Here is a 19906-nt window from a genome sequence, read left to right as displayed (position 1 = left end):
TAAGCGTACGCTCTTATTTCAGAGAGAGTTTTTGAACAGAAACCAACGACTTAAGCCCATGCCTTCATGTTTTGCTGAGTAAAGATTTCCAGATGTGAACACACCAGGAAAATGCTGCACCAGTGTCACTGCTTTAGTGGGGAACATCTTAAAAGAGGGAATATAATATGCTCCAAATTATCACAGTGCATAAGAGCATCTTGTTCTACTCCAGATGTTTGTTGCATGGTCACAACCTCCCTTTTGGAGCCAGCTGCTGGGTTGTGCTCTAGGTCTTGCCATGGACCTGGTCTTTGGGCAGTTCAAATCTTCTGACCTTTGATTATTTAAAAAAAAAACCACATCCTTTTAATTTTTTTACCTCTTTTGTGGATATAATGCTTTGACTTTACAAGTGTGGAGATTGCTACAGAGGTGGTCAGTAGATGTGTGAGATGCTTTGAAAGGATGACTGAAATGTCAGATTTGCTACACCTCCCTGATTGGTTAGGGTCTTGCTTTCAAGTACTGTTCATTTCTAAGGTTCATGTTTTTATTTCATCCCTCTGCAAAAGTAGGAGGGCTTCTTGCAAAACAGGATGAAACACTTTACCTGGGTGATTTCCAGTGGATTACAGGGTGCTGTGAAAAGAATAGTGTCCATTTTGTTAGGTGGGTAATGTGTGTCCCTTGGAAGAGGGGGTGTGTGCCCAAGAGAAATAAAGACTGTATTTGTTTCTGTAAAAGCAGTGCTCTTTATCTGAAGATTTTTGCCTTTGAGAAAACTAATATGTAGATTTATACTCTGTTAATCTAAAACAGGTAAAGGTCATGGGTTTTTGCTGTTTGTATGGAAGTGTGAACAAATGCAATGCACATGCAGTAGCTGGTGCATTCAGTTATATGTGCAAACCCATCTCCATCCTTCTGGCATGCCTCCATCTCTAGCTGAACATCCTGACTCTCTCTTGCTCTTCTTCCCCATCCAGTATTCCACCGAACTGAAAAAGCTGTACTGCCAGATCGCCAAGACATGTCCCATCCAGATCAAAGTGATGACCCCGCCACCTCAGGGAGCTGTCATCAGGGCTATGCCAGTCTATAAGAAAGCCGAACATGTCACCGAAGTGGTCAAACGCTGCCCAAACCATGAGCTGAGCCGGGAGTTCAATGAGGGTAAGGAGGGCAGTGATTTGCTGGCAGTCCTTCTCCAAAGCTTGCTTGGCTGATGACTGGCCAGTGCGGGGATTTGGCAGCAGCTTCACAGCAGACCTGGTGGAAGCAGACCTCCCTGCAACATCTTATGCAGCTTATTACTTCCCGTGCTTAGCAGGAAGCTTCATACTATATTTTAGCTGTCCCTGTGCAAGAATGTCCTTGGGAAGAAAGTACCGAAATAAACCTTGTGCTTGCCCAGGTTGGACGGATGTCTGTCCCCATGGCAGGCAATGCCCTTCTGGCAGCCTTTCACTGCTCTGCTTTTGCTCCCGTGATGAGAAGCAGCTGTTCTTGTGCTCAGGAATGAGCTTCCACATCGCTGGGACAGGGATCTAGTAACAGGATGCAATATCATCTCCAGTCCTTAATCCACACCTCAAAGATGGAGGGGCTGTTTATCTCTAGCAGGATAATGCTAAATGCCAGCATCAACTGTAGGCAACCTTCCTGCACATTTAACGCTATCGGTTCAGTATTAATGTTTTAATCTTTTACTTGCTTCCCCTCACATTAGTGAAGTAGCAGCTGTTTTAAAAATGTCCTAGAGTTTTCTGCAAACTCATGGGGCTGGGCTCCATTTTGCATTGGCCACTGAAGTTCACATAAGTTCAGATGAGCATCTGCTTTATTCTATGTGCATTATTTATCTCCTACTGTAAAAAAAACCTGCTTGGTGTCAGTTAGCAGGATGTCTTAGGAACCTGGATCCCTTTGCTGGTTACAGTGCAGCCAGCTAGACAAGCCCAAAAATAAGCAAGGAGTTGGGAGTGTAAAATCAGAGTGAACTGAGACAGTTCTTCAAAGTGGTTTTTCATATTAAAAAGTGCTTTTTTGACAGAACTGGATTTTTTTGAGGGTTGATACCTGGTTCAATAATGGAGTTTTAAGAAAGAAAAAAACTAAAACTACACATTCTTATTCTGAAATAATTATTTCTCTAGGAATATGCTGTATTTCGAGTAAGAAATAAGCAGTTCGAACACAAAACAAATTCTTGAGATGGACACATAATAGGCTTCTCTCAGAATTGACTTGTATGTTGTAGAAACACTGAAGAAAATTTGCGGGAAGGAAACTATTTTTTTTTTATTATTTTTAAAAAATTATTGGAAAGGGGCCTAAAACCAAAGAATATCATATTCCCTTCTGCTGCTGCTGTAAGCAAGCGTAATTTTTCAAGTTGACCATTAATTAAATGCATATTTCTCTTGCTGCTTGAATTTTTTGGGGGGTTCTTAGGATCAAGACTGATGGGAGGGCTAGCAATTGATGGGGAAAAGAGTAGGAATTGAGACTTGAAGGAATTTGCTTTGGGTATGCATTAGGGGGAGGAAAAGAACAGTTTTCGGCTGGTGTGAAAATCCACATGGAATTATTTGCTAGAGGAGCTGCTCAGAGCTGCCATTTGGTTGACATTTGGGCTCACTTAGTCTGGGAGCTTGGGAAGCCTGTGTTCAAGTTTATTCACAGGTGTCCAGCATAAGCTTGAGAAAGTCTGTGTTGCCTTTGATGTCTGGCAGCAGGGACCTTGGGAAGGGCTACTTTAAGGCACACGTGTGCTCTGATAGACCTCTGGGGCCAGGTGTGGGGGTTTCCCTTGGTGGAAGATCTTGCTGCCTGAACTGTCTCTCTTGGTTTTTGCCTCCTTGCAGGGCAGATTGCACCTCCCAGCCACCTGATCAGGGTGGAAGGGAACAGCCATGCCCAGTATGTAGAAGACCCCATCACCGGGAGGCAGAGTGTGCTGGTCCCCTACGAGCCACCCCAGGTACGTTGTGAGCTCAGGGCAGTGACACTCTGGCACACAAAGGGGTGGGGATGTAACCTCAGTCAAAAGAGTTGGGATCTTGTGCTTTCCTCACCCTTATCACAATGAATCCCTTCTTGTCAGAAATGGGCTTTGAAACACCCTCATTATCCCTTGAGAGCAGTTCTTCTTTTCTGTTAAGGAAGCCTTTTGGTGGGGCCTCTTTCATGCTAGTCTGCAGCACAGTTGTAGAAGTATGAGAGCCTAGAAAAAGCAGAGCTTTCCATCTACCAACTCTTCTGCTGATCCGCTTTGTCTCATCCAGGTTGGAACAGAGTTCACGACAGTCTTGTACAACTTCATGTGTAACAGTAGCTGCGTGGGAGGGATGAACCGTCGCCCAATCCTCATCATTGTGACGCTGGAAACCAGAGAGTAAGTAGCGCATCATGAGTGTAGCTGTAGCCTTTTGCTTGCCAAGTGGCCTTCTGGCTCCTCTTCTGCTCAGGGCAGCATTGCATATCCTTAGGGACAGTTTGATGCAAAGGGCCATAGGATATTTTTCAAATCTTTGCAGGTGGGAGTTGCTCAACATCTGAGACATCCTGACTGGGAAATGGGAGGCTTGGGTGGGTCTGTGCATGGTCTGGTGTGAAGATGATGGATGCTGCTGGCCCGCATCTGAACTGCCAGCTGACATTTCCTCTCACCTCTCTTCCCAGTGGGCAAGTCTTGGGCCGCCGATGTTTCGAAGCCCGCATTTGTGCTTGCCCAGGCAGAGATCGCAAAGCAGACGAGGACAGCATCCGCAAGCAGCAAGTCTCCGACAGCACAAAGAATGGTGATGGTACGAAGCGCCGTAAGTAGCTGGCAGAGCTGAGTGGATTGCACATTGTGTTGTCACCGGGAGCAGGTGCGATCCCAGCGCTTGTGCCGCAGGGAAGGAGCGGTGCTGTGCATGGGCTTGGAGGAAGGAGGGCATTAGATGTCTGTTCTCCCAGGGTCAATCAGCCTGAAAAATGAACTGGTGTTCATAAAACAGCATTTGACAATCTGGGTTTGCGGGCTCCCTTGCAGCGCTGCCTGTATTAGATTAGGCCTGCCAGAAGTGGCTGGAGAGGGTGTTTGTTTGCCACCCTCAAGGTACATGGCTGGGACTCTGTAACCACTTTTTGAACCTTTACTGCTTGTTTGGGACTGTACTGTCATTCTCTGCTCCTTCTAGCCAGTGTCTCATACTGTAGCACGTGTCTTCCAGCCACAGGGATTTAGATTAAGACTGCACGTAAACCCTGCTATGCATGAGAGGTGCTCTGGCAAGCGGCCTCTGTGCTCTGAAGAGTGCAATGTACTCACCAGACATGGAAGATGTGGTTTGCCGCGTACACTCAGTGATGGCACTACGCTGAATAGCAAGGCAGCAGGTTTTAACAGGAGGCAGATTGGAGGGGGGCTTCATTTTCGCAGTGAATTCTGCATGCTCCCTGCCTGTTGTCTTGCCTTCATGGATCACTGATGCACCAACAGTTTGCGAGCACTGTAATACCAAAGCTTGCAGTCTTCCCTGTGAAGAGCCAGTGCTTGTTCTAGGTATGGCTTGCTGGGGTTTTGCCATATATTCAGCGCTCCTTGGCTGATGTGTTTCCCCGAGTGGTGTGGCCACCCAACATCTGCAAAGTCGTGTCTGCCTTATGGAGCCAGGAGTTGCAAGCACAGTTCTGGGGTGGCTCAGGCAGAGACCCTTTCAGAGCACTGCAGGTCTGAGCTGGCCATGCACTTCGTGTCTCTTTTGTATCTCTCTTTTTTCCGCTTTTCTTCCCCTCTGCTTTTTTTTTTTTTTTTTTTAACGGGATGCTTTTGGGGTTTCTCTTCCAGCTTTTCGACAAGGAACTCATGGCATACAGATGACATCTATCAAAAAAAGACGTTCCCCAGATGATGAGCTTTTATATTTGCCGGTGAGTTCTCTATATCTTTGCATTTACCCAATGTTTAGTATCTTCCTCAGTGACTTGAGGCAAGTCAGCTGCTCACGTAGACCTTAGACAGAACTGAGGAGGGGGATGGGATGTGGATTTTTTTTTTTTCTTTAAATCCCCAGAGCTATCTATTTTAAATACATATTCCAAACAAAAAGATATGAAAAAATCCCACTAGCTGCTGACTGAGAGTGGCTTGTGCAAGGCATATGAGACCATCACAAGGGATATGGCTGTCCTGGTGGAAACATTGTCTTGGAGACCTAACTGGGTTTCCTCCTCTGTCATTTCTGGGTCTGTGGCACTTGAGCTTTCTCTAGAGGTAATGGGTGTTGTCTTACTGACAAAGGTGGATGCTTCCATGGCTTTTATATGTGTTACCATTGTAATGTAGTGATAGAAGTGAAATACGCTGTATTAATTGTAGGATCAGAAAGAGCAAGAAGTATCTGTAATTGGCCATTTAGCTGCTTTCCCATGAGCCGCATTTAGTTGGATAAATCACAACCCATGGTGTGCTTAGAGGATAAGGGAGATCCAAACCCAACGCCCAAATTCAAGTACTCTTTTTCCTCAAGGCATGTAAGATTCAGCACCAGATCTGTTTATATCTGAGGCAGGTAAAGATATTTTCTGCCTAACAGATTGGATCAGGATATTGCTTTTGGTTGGCATAGATTTACATCAAGCCAGATGACGAGATGTTCATTAGCCTGCAGTATCAGATTATCGCTCTTCAACATTATCTGCTGTACCTCTAGCACTAGGCTTAGCAGTCCTATTGCATATGCATGGTGTATAAACAGAGTATTTGCAACCTGCTCTAGTTGTTTTCTTATCTAAAACTCGCTAAGGTGGCTGTCACTAAGATCTATAGATGCAGTCCTTTAAGGCTTTTCTTTTCCCCTCTTTCCTTTTCCCGTGATTCAGGTGAGGGGACGGGAGACGTATGAAATGCTACTAAAGATCAAAGAGTCCCTGGAACTAATGCAGTACCTTCCCCAGCACACGATTGAGACCTACCGGCAGCAGCAGCAACAGCAGCACCAGCACTTGCTCCAAAAGCAGTGAGTATGGGTGTGCTTGCAGTGACCCGTGCACGGTGGGGAAGGGGGAGAGAGGAGAGAGACACAGAAGGCTTCTGCACAGTTGTTCATAGGGACGTGGTGCTCAACTGAGGGCCAAGCACTTGTAGAGTACTGCATTGGCAAAATGTTTCCAACAGCATAGCTGCTTGTTAACCCTGGGATCAGAGCTGGTAGAAATTGATGCCAGGAATTTGGCTAAAGCCAATTTTCTGCACAGAACTTGAGAGACTCTGAGATCCAGATTTCATGACCTGTGCAATGAGGTAAAGCAGTCCTTCTTTCCCAAGCACACATCCTGACTGCTTGCAAGGTCCCTCTCTAGTCTCTTGTCCCACACAATTCACCTTTTGGCCTCAGAGGATGAATGAGGGCAGGCTCAGTGCTTCATTTTGACTTCCAGGCAGAGCCCAAGGCGCAGCGCAGCGAGGTGGTACCATTGAACAGCCTGCAGACAGAAACCTGCTGCATGTACATGCTCGAGTTGGGGAGCGCAGGGTTGGGTGTGCTCTTCGCTCGTCTGCTCCATGGGAATGGCAGCAAACGTGGAGCCATCCTCATCTCCAGGGTATCCATCTGAGCATCTTGCCAAGAGCATGTGGAGCTGGTACTGTGAGCACTGGCTCAGCAGAGTGCTTGGACACCACTGCTTTACATCTCTGGTGCTGTTGGAGGGCAGGTATCTCAGTGGGATATAAATGCTGCAGGCTCCTTAGCTATAAAACGGGAAGCTGAAAGTCAGGAGTGAGGGTGACGCACATAATAATTCCTTTGTGACTGGTGGGAGCTTCAAAGAAAGACTCTGTGCCTGCACTTTTAAAGTGTTTTTAAAAACTGTACTTTGTCACTGACTCTCCATGTTGCGCATGAGAAACTTTCCATCCAGGCAGATGTAGTCCCTGTCTGAACTCAGCTGGCAGGGCTGTGCCAGGGTTGCTTTGGGAGGTGTAAGTGCCAGGAGGATGGGGAGGAGAAAGGCCAAATAAGTGTCTGGTTTCCATTTTCCTCTCTGTTCCCAAAGCTTTGCAGTTACAGAGACTAGATCAGAGAATGACTTCCCAGACAGACCGTAAGCGGTGTCATTCATGGGCATTGCTTCACCTGCTGTATTGGGTGACAGAAAATAGCCGCCTGGGCTGTAGGTAGCCACCAGCGGTAGTGCTTAGGATCTCACGCGTTCCTGCTGGTAAGCTCACACATCAAGAGGCTGCGGGTGTAACTCATTCCTCTGCAGAGGTTAGCACGAGGCCAAGGCACCACATAAGTTCCACTTGAGCCTGTAGGGATTTATTTCGGTGCCTTGGCCTTGTCTCAGGACTTCTGCAATACCACGGCTTTCTGCCAGATCTCTGCGTGTGTTCACATTTTGATCTGTGTGTTTTTAGTGTCAGCTGGAGTCTTGTGGAGGTGTGAAAAAAGCCTTCTGCCAAAATGGCTGGAGCATCCAGGGGCTCTGAACTCTTTCTTGGGGTCCTTCAAATTCTCATTATTATTATTAATTTTTACCAGTCATCTGCACTGTTTGTATATACTATAGCTTGTATTTTTCTAGCTCCTAGGCATTGTGGCCTTTGTGCACTCAGCTGCGTGTCTTCAAAGCTCCACCTGAACTACAGCCATTTCAGTTGAGAAATGGTTTTGTAAGCAGAAACGGACAGCAGCAGATGACAGCTTTCACTTGGTGCTGACAGTTGCTTTGCCGTAATTACTGTTTTCATTCTTCCTATATCAATAGGATGGGTTCCTGGCAACTGAGGTTGGTATTTGTGTTACCTTTAAGACCAGCATGTAGAAGTCCAGCCATTTAACTTAATGAAATTTCTTTTGGCATGTCTCCTGGCACTTGTCCAGTTATATACTCATTTTTCTCAGCTGCTGAGTGTGCTCAGATACTGGGGAGAAAGATTAAGAGCTTTTAAGGATGCCAGGAATAGAGAGAAAAATAACTTTCAGTGTTTGTCCCGAGCTGCTGCAGTTGTCTTTGCCGACAACCTGCCATCAAGCAGAGTCCTCTGTGCTGAAATGCATGTTCGGGCAATAGCTTCTTAGGTACATTTGGCTTCTGGTGCTTTTTCCTCGATAATCCAGGGTACTACTTAATTTCTGAAGGAATGTGTTAGGGCAAAGGGGCATTTAGGCTGAAAAGACTCATAGACGCAATTCCACCCCAAACAAGAATTATAAAGGAGCTTCAGGTCTCAATGTAAGCATGGGGAGAGAAGACACTGTGGGAACTGGTTTGGATAAGAACAACCTTGCTTGTGAGCAGGCTGCTGGGAGATGTCCTGCCACTGCTTCCTTGTCAGGCGGGCCAAACTCAGCAGCACGGTGACTCCTTTGTGAGTCTATTCTGGCTTTTAAAAAAAAAAAAAGGCCTTTCACTTTGTAAGTAGAGATGTACTTTCAAAACTCAACCTCAGTTTGCTTTCATTCAAAGTGTATGTTAAAACTGGGAGCTAGGAAAGTGCATATGCAGTGACCAAGTTCAAATGTGTAAGAAGCTGTAGGTCTTAGCAGGGCTCTGTGGGGCTGGGATGATTGTGAGTTGCCTTTAGCTTGCTCTTCTCAAAATGGAGCTGCATCCACATGTGCTCCACAGTCAAGCCTTGATGGAGGAATTGTTATCTTTCAGTTTACTTTTCTGAGCAATGGTTAACATAGAAAAGCTATTTAGGTGTGTGGGAAGAAGTTTCTCTTTCGTTCCTACAACATGGAAAGCTGCTTCTTTTTTGAAGAGTAGGAAAAGCAAGGATGAGATTTTCATGGTGGAAGGTAGTTTTGAAAATATAAATCTGTCATTTTGGAAAACAACTGTATAATTGTTCTCATGCACATACAGACCAGCACTGCATTTGAGAGGCCAGCAGATGCAACTACCTTACTGTTCTGGAATAAAAAGGACAAATCTGGTGACAATCAGAAACCTTTGTGTCCCACAAGATGATCAAAATACTGCAGTGCTCCACATTGTGCCAGACCACAATCTTTCTCTGTCTCATCTCCTCTCTCTGTTTGCTCCTTTGTGCATGGTTTTCTCTTATTTACTGCTATGCTAAATACCTTCATGATCATAGGTGGGAAGTTGTTTGTTTTTTTTTTTCCTGCAGTTTCTATTCTTTCTTTTTCACTGCCAAATCTTGGGGCCCATATTTGAACAGCAGCACATATGTTTATTTAGAAGGTTTCCTTTTCATGGTCTGCCACCATTTAAAACATGGATTTGCCAGAAAAGCCCTGCTGTCAGAGATGCCAGAGGTGGCCCATGCTTTGTTGGGGAGGGAAGGTTTCTTCGATACTCTGCTGTGAAATATGTTTACGATCAATATTCCCAGGGAGTATCAGCACAGTCTTGAAGGGTTTCACTGGAAAACACTTTTTCATATTCGACAAAATTTCCTGTGATGGGTTTCACCCTGCTGAGCACTGTTTTCAGAACAGTCTTTATTTCAGTTTGCCATAGCATTGAATCATAGAATATCTCAAGTTGGAAGGGACCCATAAAAATCTCCCCAACTCCCATGACTGGAGGGTTTTCACAAAGTCTTCCAATGGCTACCAAGAAGAGGTCTCTTATGTCCAAGCAGGATCTTATATCCCAGCAAATGTGTCTCTCATATTAGCAGGGCTGCAGCTACCAACCCACTAGCTGCCTTTCAGTCTAGTGAGAAGCACAGCTCATTATCCAAATGACAAGGAATTAACTTTGTAAATGAGGTATGACAGAGCCAAGCTATCCAGTACCTGGAGTGCTTCAGCTGAGATGAGAGCTGCAAGTATCCTGGCGGTTGCTGTTGCAGCAAGGGGGCTGGTGGGGAAGGTATTCTTCATACCTCCACCTAGTTATTTTCATTTTTGATGTGGAAGCTAATAGTGGATTTTTGCATGGTTTGGTTTGGTTTTGTAGTGCTGTGCTTGCATGTGTTGTGAACTCCAGGCACTCAGATAGTGTTCTCACTAGAGAATTGCCAAGATGAAAGTAAGCAAGAAAGTGTGGGATATGAAGATGTGCTGCGTTTGCTTTGCTGGTTCTGAGGGTGCAGTGCCTTCTGTATCAGCTGGCAGCCCCAAGGACCCCTCAGCTTTAGTGCAGAGAGTCCCCCGGCTTTGAAAAGGGGAGTAGATGAGATGTAATCAATATGGCCCTTTCACAGTAGGCACCATCCTCTCTTCCCTAGCACCAGCTTCTGGGTTTTAAGTAACTGAAGTTTGAAGTGGGCTCAATGGAGGCTGCTTCTCTCCTTTTCCCCTTTGGCTGAGTGCTTTTTTTCCCTCTTGTATTTGTTGCTGGGAACAGTATTGGGGTACCATTTGCACTCATGAGACTGGCACACAGAAATTTGATTTCCATATCAACTAGTTGTTTTCTCTTCCTTGCCAAGCACTCACTTGTACCTGAAGCTTTCCAGCTTTCTAAATCTCCTTGTCACATACCCTCACTGTAGGTGCTAAGACATCTGTTTTTGCCCTCCTTCAAAGCCTGTACTGTGATCATGAAGGTGGAAAGTGACTGCTTCTTTCTTGGTGGCTGGCGAAGTGTCCTGTACATTCATCTTTCTTTTCTCTGGTTCCTTCTCTACAGTCTCCTTTCGGCCTGCTTCAGGAGTGAACTCACGAACTCAAGGAGAGACCCTCCCAAACAGACCGATGCCATCCTAAAACATTCCAGCCCCCCAAACCCATCAGTATATCCATAAACCGAACTGATGGGGTCACTTTGCCCATCTGGCAGGACTAGGAACAGTGGGGCAAATACACAGCCTGATAGCAACAGAGTAAATAGTGAGAGTAATCTTCTGAAGGGACTCAAACTTTGCAAGAACAACAGACACTTCTACAGACCTCTTAGCTGTAGCCCATAGCATTGGGAGGTCAGGAACCACAATGTCGTCTGTCTTGGTGTAATGTTTTCTTCCTGTTTTTGTAAGGTGTTGATACTGTTTCCTCTTTCTTCTGTATTTGTGAAACTCAGCAGGCTTTCTCTGAGCAGGTCTCAATTTTAAAATGCCTCTTGTCTTGTTTAAATTAAAAAAATGTGTTAATGGGCTGGTGGGGGGATGGAAGGGGGAGATGTTTAAACAGTCTGTGATAGTCAATTTGGCCTGTTTTAGTGCTGCCCATGCAGTAATAGTGCAAGTAACTGAAGTAGTTGTATTTCTGGACAGCGGGAGGTAATAATTATATGAATTGGCACTGGTAAGAAATCAAGTATTTTTTCCTGTAGAAATGCCCACTAATTTGGTATCATGAATTGTTTCCCCTTATTTCTAATCTTAAAGAGTCTGATCTAAAATACATGAAAATTGTAAGGAAGACTGAGTAACTTTGACTTTGCACCGGTACCACTGGCATTAATCCAGCTTTGCTGAACTTAGGAAGGTCCCTCCTGACTCTATGGGCTCGATCCCAGTGGTGGGCTGAGCTACACAAGTTGAATATGAGGTTGAAGTCTTTCTGTGTAATGACATCCATGTGTGCCCAGTGTCCCTGTCCATTTGCAGTAGACGGTGTAAAGGGCAGAGTGTCCAAAATTACTCATTGTCCTACCTGCGAAAAGCGGTCTGATCTTGCCCCTTTCCTTGCAGACGTTCAGCAGATATTAGATGTTGCCTTAGAGTTTTCATCAATCATACTATGTTTTACCCCATCACTACAAACCTCATAGTTCAAAGGAAAGTGGGGCCAGCATATGTTGCAGTTGACTCAGCCGAGTGACCTCAGACCATGCCCACATTGTCCATTAATCCTGCAATCAGTGGCTTTTGGTTATTGTGTCCATGAAGTGCATCCTGGCTTAGCAATTCCTGCACAGAAGACTGTTTCTCAGCAAGGACTTGTAAATCCTCACACTGCTTGGATCATACTCTACCTCTGCAAGTCATTCGTATGGGGCTTGACAAGGAGGATTTGAATCATTTGGAAATTTCATCTCTAAGTGTCAAGCCCATACCAGCACAAAGGAGGAATGATTAACAGGCAAGTTACATGTCATGGAATTAACCTGGCATTGCTAAGCATGGCACTAGGTGCAGATACTGGTGATGAGGAAGGAGCTAGTTGAGGGTGGGCATGATATCTGCGGTGGCTGTGCCCACTGAGAAGTGCTCGAACATCCTTACATGAAGAACAACTGCTAATGCCGGTAGAGCAGTGTCCTGCAACACACACTCTCAGGCAGTGGCATCACTCCTGAGGAATCCTCCAATGTTCACAGCCGCAGGAAACAGAAATGTGAAGAAGTTAATGAAGGTACACCAGGAACAGAGCTCCTTGCGGGCTGGTGTCTGCTCACATCAGCGGTGGCTGGGGGGCAGAGCTTGGTCGCAAATGCCAGTGATCAGCAGCCCCTGAGAAACATGGGGCTGGATCAATACTGATGAGGGCTTGTGTGCCTGCAGTGCAGTCCATGCTGGATTTATTTGGGGCAGGTGTATACCCAGCTCTGACACACTTGTGGTTAGGCACAGCCTGAAGAGAAGGTGCCTCCCAAATGCAGAACGGGCCTCCTGGCCACCCACCACGGAAAAAAGCCTGATGCAGTGGGAGAAGACTCTTATCTCTGAACATCACATCATCCGCTTCCAGGCAGGAGAGCTGTGATCTGAGCAGGTGATGACTCGTACTAACATCTCCTTTGAAAGCCATATCCCATCTCTGGATATCTCCTTCGTTGTCTGAGTAAGACTTGTTCTACCATAGCAGTGTGGGAGAGGGCTGATGGAGAAGAGCCCCCAAAATTGTGATTATGTGTAAATAATAAGTTAAACACTAGCAGTGACTATTTCATATGGTTGCAGCTACACCATCATTTCTTGTGTAAAGCTAACCAAATCAAATGCCTCTTTACTTTGCCTGGAAACTCCAAGAAGTACTTTGAGATCACAAAGCAGGTAACTATTGCTCTATGTCTTTTTATTTGAGAGAAGAAAGGCAATGCTATTCCTTTCCCTGTGATAGGTAGGAATCTGAACTGTAAATGCAGCCCAGACACAGGATTATGCTTGGCACTGTCAGTCTCTCCTTCCAATGAAGGTTTACTCCTGGATCTTGGGCTTGTCTGCTTGTGGATGGCAATATGAAAATATTGCAACAGGGACACACTAATCTGTATGTAGAGCTCTGCTCCAGAGCCTGTCCACCAGCAAGTTTGAGGAGGTAGGCCACCAGAAGATAAAAGGCATCCACAGCCTGCACCAGGAGATTCCAGCTCACGCTCCAGTTCATCATTTGGTCTGACCTCTAGGAAATCTCTTGTACCATGATGGGCAATACAGCACTTGGGACTTCCACCGAACAAGAATGTAAATTATTTGGATTCCAGCATCCTCTGGAAAGGTTTTCCGATTTGTCCTCCTTACCTATAAGAGGATGATGATTGTGAAACTGGATTTACTCTTCAGCTACAAGGTGGTTATCTTAGAAGGTGCTTTTTTTTTTTTTAATCAAATAACCTGGAGCTGGAAGCCATTGGAATTGCTTTGTAGTCTGTTCTCTGCAGATAAAAGAAGAAAACTTTTTCCCCAGCTGTCTTTTGATTGCTCCTTTGTCATCTGTGGCGATTCAGAAAAGTAAGCCTTTTCCTTTCAAGGAATAACCAAGCGGACTAATTGGGCCTTGATAGTCAGGTCATATCAGAATATGTCAACTAGTTGATGTATATCCACTCCTTGTGTTACAGCTCCATTCTCTGGAGAGAAGATTGTATCCACTGCCTGCCTTGGTAAATTCCTGTATCTGAAATCTAAGGGGAGTCATTATCGCCACCCTTGTCCCTGTGTTGTAGTTGCTGTCTGCCTAGTGACCATCAGGGCTCCTCCTTTCCATGCTCTCGGTTTCATTATCAAGCCTACAAATCACTTGTGTGGTTGAAAAGATGCACTATTCGTTGCTTTAGAATAGCAACTGTTTGAGATGTGGAGAGCAAGGGTGTCTCTGCTTTTCAGTGTCCTGTTTCAAGGCCCTTCAAAGTGGATGAGTGCAACTGAGCATCACCTGTGTCACTTGTGTGCCAGTACTAGACTAAATCAGTGACATCCCAATGTTACACAGCCCAGTGGGCAACCTTACTTGAAAAAATGTTGCCAGTGGGCATGTTGACTACATGTGAACTTGGGATGTAATCCTTGCTACGCTTGCTGTGGCTGCTGTAAGGAAAGGCAGGCCGAGAACTGGACAGCTTCGATTCCACTTGGGGGTCTCTGCATTGTGACTAGCTCTAGGTCTTCAGGGATAGCAAACTTTATGCACAGGGGCTTGGGTGAAATCTTAAATTCTGTAAGCCTGAACTGCCCTATTATTGCACTTAATGAACCTTTGATGCATTAAGGCTGCTTACATGATGGTGTGCTCATCTAATGTGAATGAGGACTCTGGGACTTGTCTACTGAATCAGGTAATTGGTCTATCCAAGCAGTTTCCTACCTCTGGTGAAGGGCTGATATCTAGTGAGCTGGGAAAGTGCAGAATCACACAAGGTAACCTGTGAGCTAAACTGTGCTTCATATGTGGGAGAAGAAGGAAGTTCCTTCCTGACCTCTTGAGATGATCAGTATATGCCTTGAAGCATGAGAGGTGATTGCCCTCATATGAGCTTGCATAACTACAAATGTTATTGGCTAAATAATTACATAGCCTCTTGAAGAGAGAAAAATCAGTTGCAGAATGTGACTCAGTGCCTTTCGTATCAGACTGTTCCAAGAAGTATAATAGTCTCTTAATTGAAGTCCTTATACCTTGATATTAAAATGCATTTCATTGGCATTGATATCAAAGGAATGTTAATGCTCCTACTTCTAATCTTTCTTGAGACATAGTAAGTATAATTTTAATGAAAATCCTGTGCATGAAATTCTTACAATACCTGTTTAAAAATTTTTTTGAGAAAAGCGGAATATATTTTAAATCAATCCTCAAACACCATGTAGTCCGTGTGTTTAATACCAAAAACATTTTCTTGTGTTTCTGAGGCTGTTGCTATATTGATGTGTGACGTTAATTTCCAATAAAATTTTGCATCTTGGTTTATCTTGGGACTTTTCTTTGGCTAGATGGCTTTCTCTAGAACTTTTACACGTCTGCTCACATGATGGAATAGTTTAGTTGAAACGAGTATGGGCATAAAGAAAAATGCTTTTGTTTCCTGTTTTATTCACTGAGCTTGATTGTCTTAATCTCAATTCTTAAGAGTATGAATGAGATAAGAATAGAGTCCCTAAGTTATATGTTAAAGTATGCATTTGTTTTCTATAGTGTAGGGTGCTTTGGGTTGGTTTGTGTTTGCTTACTTGCTTTTTTTTTTTTAATCCCCGAAGTATTTAGTAGTCTCCTAACTAGCTTTGCTGAGATCACTGTTGGTGGTGGAGAGGGCAAAGTTAGGCCCACTACTGATCTCCCTGGAGAATCTTGTTTCATAGCAATAGGCATCCTTTTAAAAAAAAGTTTCTACTCATGAGCTCTCAGAATAAAATCTGTCCTGAGCTTAAACAATGCAACTAAATCTTTTTTGGGAAGTCTTTGTTGATTTGATGTGGAATTTCACTGTGTATGTGGTGACCTCCTCACTTGCATATCATGCAGATTTTACCCAGGTTTGTATTAACTTCAGCTGTAGCTCAGTTAAGATAGGTGCCTGAAACTGTAAAGTAGAAATACTCATTTTGGTCTTAAATCCAGAAGCCTCCTAGGTTAAGGGTGGTGTCACCCTGACTTGAATTTCATGGCTGGCCTCAACTTTCATAATTGGTAAATTGAAACCTCAGATCTGAATCATTCCCTTCACCCTGAAAAGTTGGGTCTGAATTTCATGGCTCAGTTTCACTTCCCCTTGCGAGTTGCTGCCATCGTGAATATTAATTTGTGAAGCTTCTTGTGCTTTCCACTTCCTTGAGTCTATGAAGTTTGCTGGATCTTGGCCTGCATCTTCACTGCCAAAGGACAGTTCACACCCTTCTGTACCTCCTGTAATTGTGTAATGAGGTAACATTTCTTCAGGGCCTTAGATACTCTAGCCTGTTAGCGTAGATGTTTTCTCCACCCAACACTGCAGGTCTTAAAAGTGCAGGAAGCTGGAGACAATGTAATTGTATGAAACTTGACCTTCAGTGCTGAGGGTTTTAATAAATTATCTAGGAATAAGCCTTTTCTTTCCTTTTACACTTGACTTATTTGAAGTAATAACTATTCTGTTTGCATAGAAGGAAAGCCAGTTCCCAGGAATTGGTGCGAACAGTTGTACCCAGACAAACAAGTTTCCCAATGGGAAATAAGATGGGAATGTGCCCTTGCACATTCACCGTGGGGTCACCATGATATGGCTGAATGAGTGCCAGGCTCCGCGGCGAGCTGGGCAACCTCCGCTTTGCTGGGTTAGCATGGTTTGCAAGGGTACTTCATGTTTGGGAAGCACATTTGCTTCCCTAGCGCCTTTGCCCAGTCTTGCAAATGCCCTGGTGTCGGAGAAAGAAGAACCTGCTCGCTTGCAGCATGGCGGTGCTCTGCCAGTTGTGCCAATGCACCTGCTTTAACAATCATTTTCTGCATATCCCAAATAAGACCCCACTCCAGATGGGATGATGCAGCCGTAACTTGATGTGGGAACTGGGCTGCGGTTCAGAAGCAGTCTGGTCTTCTCGCTCTGGATTGCTTATGAGGCAGGATTGCAGCTGGGACCCTCGGGGCTGGGTGGGGGGGAGCTTCTCAGCAAGCTGCTCTAGCCTGGTTCATGGATATGCTGGATGGAGTTTGGGGCTGTCTGGCTGGTGCTGTTGTCAAGTGGTAGCAAGAACCTGGTACTCTTTGAAGGCAGTCTGAAGGGTTCTTAACACCAGCAAAAGCTGCATGTCCATGTCCCAGGCAGCTCTGACCATCTCAGTAGTGGTCCCTAAGTTGTATGGAGTCTATCTTGAGCAAAGAACCTCTGGCTATTATATATGCACCTGATGATAACCTGATTATATGAGTAACTAGGAATTTTGGAGAAACCAAGGTGATAAATGTGACCTATTTTGAAAATTGTTTCTACAGCCAGGTTTTAGGGGTAGTTAGGATGCTTTGAGATGGCTTCCTCGGTTCTTGTTCTTACAGAAAAAAGTCTGACCACAAGGAGAGCTTAACTTAAAAATACTCTTTTTGAGGTTTGGCAGCCATTTGCTGGCTTTGTGTATGTTCTTTTCAGCCGAAACACTCACGTAGAACCTTCCTTAAATAAAAAATTTGAACTGAAAGTGAAGCTTCCCTTTGTCGGTATTTCACCATTTGTTTTTTAAATGCCCAGAATATCTGGGAAACTTCTTATTTCCTGTTGACTCTCTCTCCAATGATCTTTATCTGTGACGCTCCCATGGTATCAGTGATTTCACTAGCAGCAGCTCACCGCTGCCACAAACAGAGAACATAGCCCCTTGGATGGGCGCTCTTAACAACCAACTGCTGTGATTCCTGTCCTAACATCTCCTTGATTTGCAGGACCTCCATGCAGTCGCAGTCATCCTATGGCTCCAACTCTCCACCGCTCAGCAAAATGAACAGCATGAACAAGCTGCCCTCGGTCAGCCAGCTAATTAACCCCCAGCAGCGCAATGCCCTGACCCCAACCACCATCCCGGACGGCATGGGAACCAACAGTAAGAAACCCTCACTTCTTCTCCTGTTCCATGTGTTCTCCCTGCTAGTCTGGGCAAGGAGATTTGGCATCTCCAAGTGGCTAGTGTTAGGCTGAGGAGCCTGGAGTCATTTGCCGGGAAGCTGCAGAGCCAAATACTGCTCGCCGCTGTGCCACAGGGCAAGGCTTTCAGCATCCTGCTCTGAGCCTCACAGAGGTGAACAGAGCTACTTCTTGCTGCAGATCTGGCTGGCTGCACTGTCGTCTGTCTTTCAAGACTTGTTTCTTCTTCCTTTCCCAGCAGTAGAGATGCAAATGTTGGCAAATTTTTTTTCCCTCTCTTCAATTAAGACCCTTCTCGGTCTCAAAGGAAGTATCTGCATCTTGCAGCTCTGTAACTTGCTTCTTCCTGGCTGCTGAAGAGTGCCCAGCAGCCCTGTAAATCCAGGATGACAGACATGATTCTGGTGGCTGAGTTTTGTTGAGTTTTTGTTGGGTGGATTTTTGTTGGTTTTTTGTTTGTTTGTTTTCTGTTTGTGTTTTTTTTTTATTATTTCGAAAGCACTGGACTCTTGCCCACACCTGTTGCTGATCCCCTTTGGGTGCTCTCGGTGTCTCTGAAAACAAAGCTGTTTGGCTTCTGTATTGGGTTACTCTGCTGGCTCTGTCCTGCTCCCCTCCTGCAGCAGGGAAAGCGGAGATGAGGCTTGCTTAGGTTTCTACCGAGCCTGTTTGTAGGGGAAGGTGACATGGTGGCAGTGTTGCTGACAGTTGCTCCAGTGAGGAAAGAGCTCCTGGAGGACTGTCCATCATCTGGTCCTTGTGCAGTCATTGCAGCCCTTCCTGAAATTCCCTGTGAGTTTGCTCCGTGTGGGGCTTTGCAGGGGATTTAAGGCTGCTTCAGCTGTGGGTTCTGGCCTTTGGTGCTGTACTGGGGGCGAAGTGGGGGGTCTGGGGACGCCTGGGTAACAATGTGCTCCTCCTTCTTCTTTCCTCCAGTTCCCATGATGGGCACCCATATGGCCATGACCGGTGACATGAATGGCCTCAGCCCCACGCAGGCGCTGCCTCCTCCCCTCTCCATGCCTTCAACTTCCCACTGCACCCCCCCTCCTCCGTACCCCACAGACTGCAGCATCGTCAGGTGAGCGGGAGCAGGCTGCCCAGCGCACATTTCCCACCCGCAGGGAGTGGAGGCCTTGTCTCAGGAACCTGAAGGGTCCTGCTGGGCACCTCACCCCATTCTTCTGGAGCACTGGATCCCAGTGGGTCTTGGCAGTCCCGGGGCTGGCACCTTCTGGGCACCGAGCCTCAAACCCCCACCTCTGAACAGCTGAGAGAAACAGGGACGTTAGGACTGCAAGAAAGCTGAAGGATGCAGCATCTGTTGGACTGGTGGAGCTGAGGGTGCCAGGCAGTCTTGCAAACATTTCTTTTTCCTTTTTTCTTTTTTTTTTTTTCCTTTTTTTCCACTTTGACCACTTAACAAGCCATGGCTGGGGTCAGAAGCCCCTCTGCCCTCCATGAGGTCAAACAGATAGATTGAAAGATGCTGCCCATAAAGGAAGAATCCTTTAGGCTTAGGGAGGAACATGCTGATTTGAAGTACTTTGTGTGCATGATGTGTTTGAGCCTCAGACCCACTGCCTTGCTGAAGCCCTCTGTCCATGCAGAAGGCTGCCATGGGCTCAGCCGCTTTCTGAGTGAAGTGACCTGGCAGGAGGGTCCCTGTGAGCCTTCCTGCCCCAGGATCCAGGCTGTGCAGCATCGGCTGTTGACTAAGGCAAGGTGCTGCCACGAGGGTTGTCTGCTAGGCACTGAACTGAAGGACTCCCTCGTTTTGTTTGATGTGGCAGCGATGTGGCTGCTGGCCTGGGATGTCTTGGAGAAGGTCAAGCCAAGGGTGAAAGCTTTGTTTCCTGTTGCTGCAGGTTGGCTGAGTGTTTGGTTTTTCTGTGGTTTGGGCTGTTGCAGCCAGGGTGATCCTTTTTTCTCTCTCCTTCCTTCCTTCCTCCTCTGCAGCTTCTTAGCGAGGTTGGGCTGCTCATCCTGTGTGGATTATTTCACGACCCAGGGGCTGACCACCATCTATCAGATTGAGCATTACTCCATGGATGTAAGTAACTCCTCACCATTTCCTTTGTTTGCACTCTTGGCCCTGCTTTAGGAATGGGTCAGAAATCCAGACTCAGACTATTTTTATTTTTACATTATTAGTTTGGTTTAAGGCTGTTGCACACAGAGAAGACATATTGTGAGGTGAAGAGAGGCTGGACTTGGGGCTGGCACTGTAACTGCCTTG

At 45.7% G+C, this 19906-nt stretch overlaps 1 protein-coding gene across 2 annotated transcripts in view; it reads left to right on the top strand.

The window, feature by feature from the left end:
- The first annotated feature begins 973 nt into the window (after positions 1–973).
- Positions 974–19906, top strand: part of TP63 (tumor protein p63) — a 20752-nt gene continuing 1819 nt past the window's right edge. The window contains exons 1-9 of one of the 2 annotated variants that reach the window (XM_009694868.1): positions 974–1155; positions 2850–2965; positions 3270–3379; positions 3667–3803; positions 4820–4902; positions 5854–5990; positions 17469–17626; positions 18604–18748; positions 19627–19720. In XM_009694868.1, coding sequence (XP_009693170.1) covers positions 1035–1155; positions 2850–2965; positions 3270–3379; positions 3667–3803; positions 4820–4902; positions 5854–5990; positions 17469–17626; positions 18604–18748; positions 19627–19720 — 1101 coding nt within the window. In that variant the 5' untranslated portion in view covers positions 974–1034. The remainder of the gene's footprint in view (positions 1156–2849; positions 2966–3269; positions 3380–3666; positions 3804–4819; positions 4903–5853; positions 5991–17468; positions 17627–18603; positions 18749–19626; positions 19721–19906) is intronic. The other variant, XM_009694869.1, reaches the window with a different exon arrangement.

Source organism: Cariama cristata, unplaced genomic scaffold (genome assembly GCF_000690535.1).
Source record: "Cariama cristata isolate BGI_N322 unplaced genomic scaffold, ASM69053v1 scaffold32432, whole genome shotgun sequence".
Lineage (NCBI taxonomy): Eukaryota > Metazoa > Chordata > Aves > Cariamiformes > Cariamidae > Cariama > Cariama cristata.
Note: the sequence above shows the minus strand (reverse complement) of the source record. Positions and strands in the feature narration are given on the sequence as shown.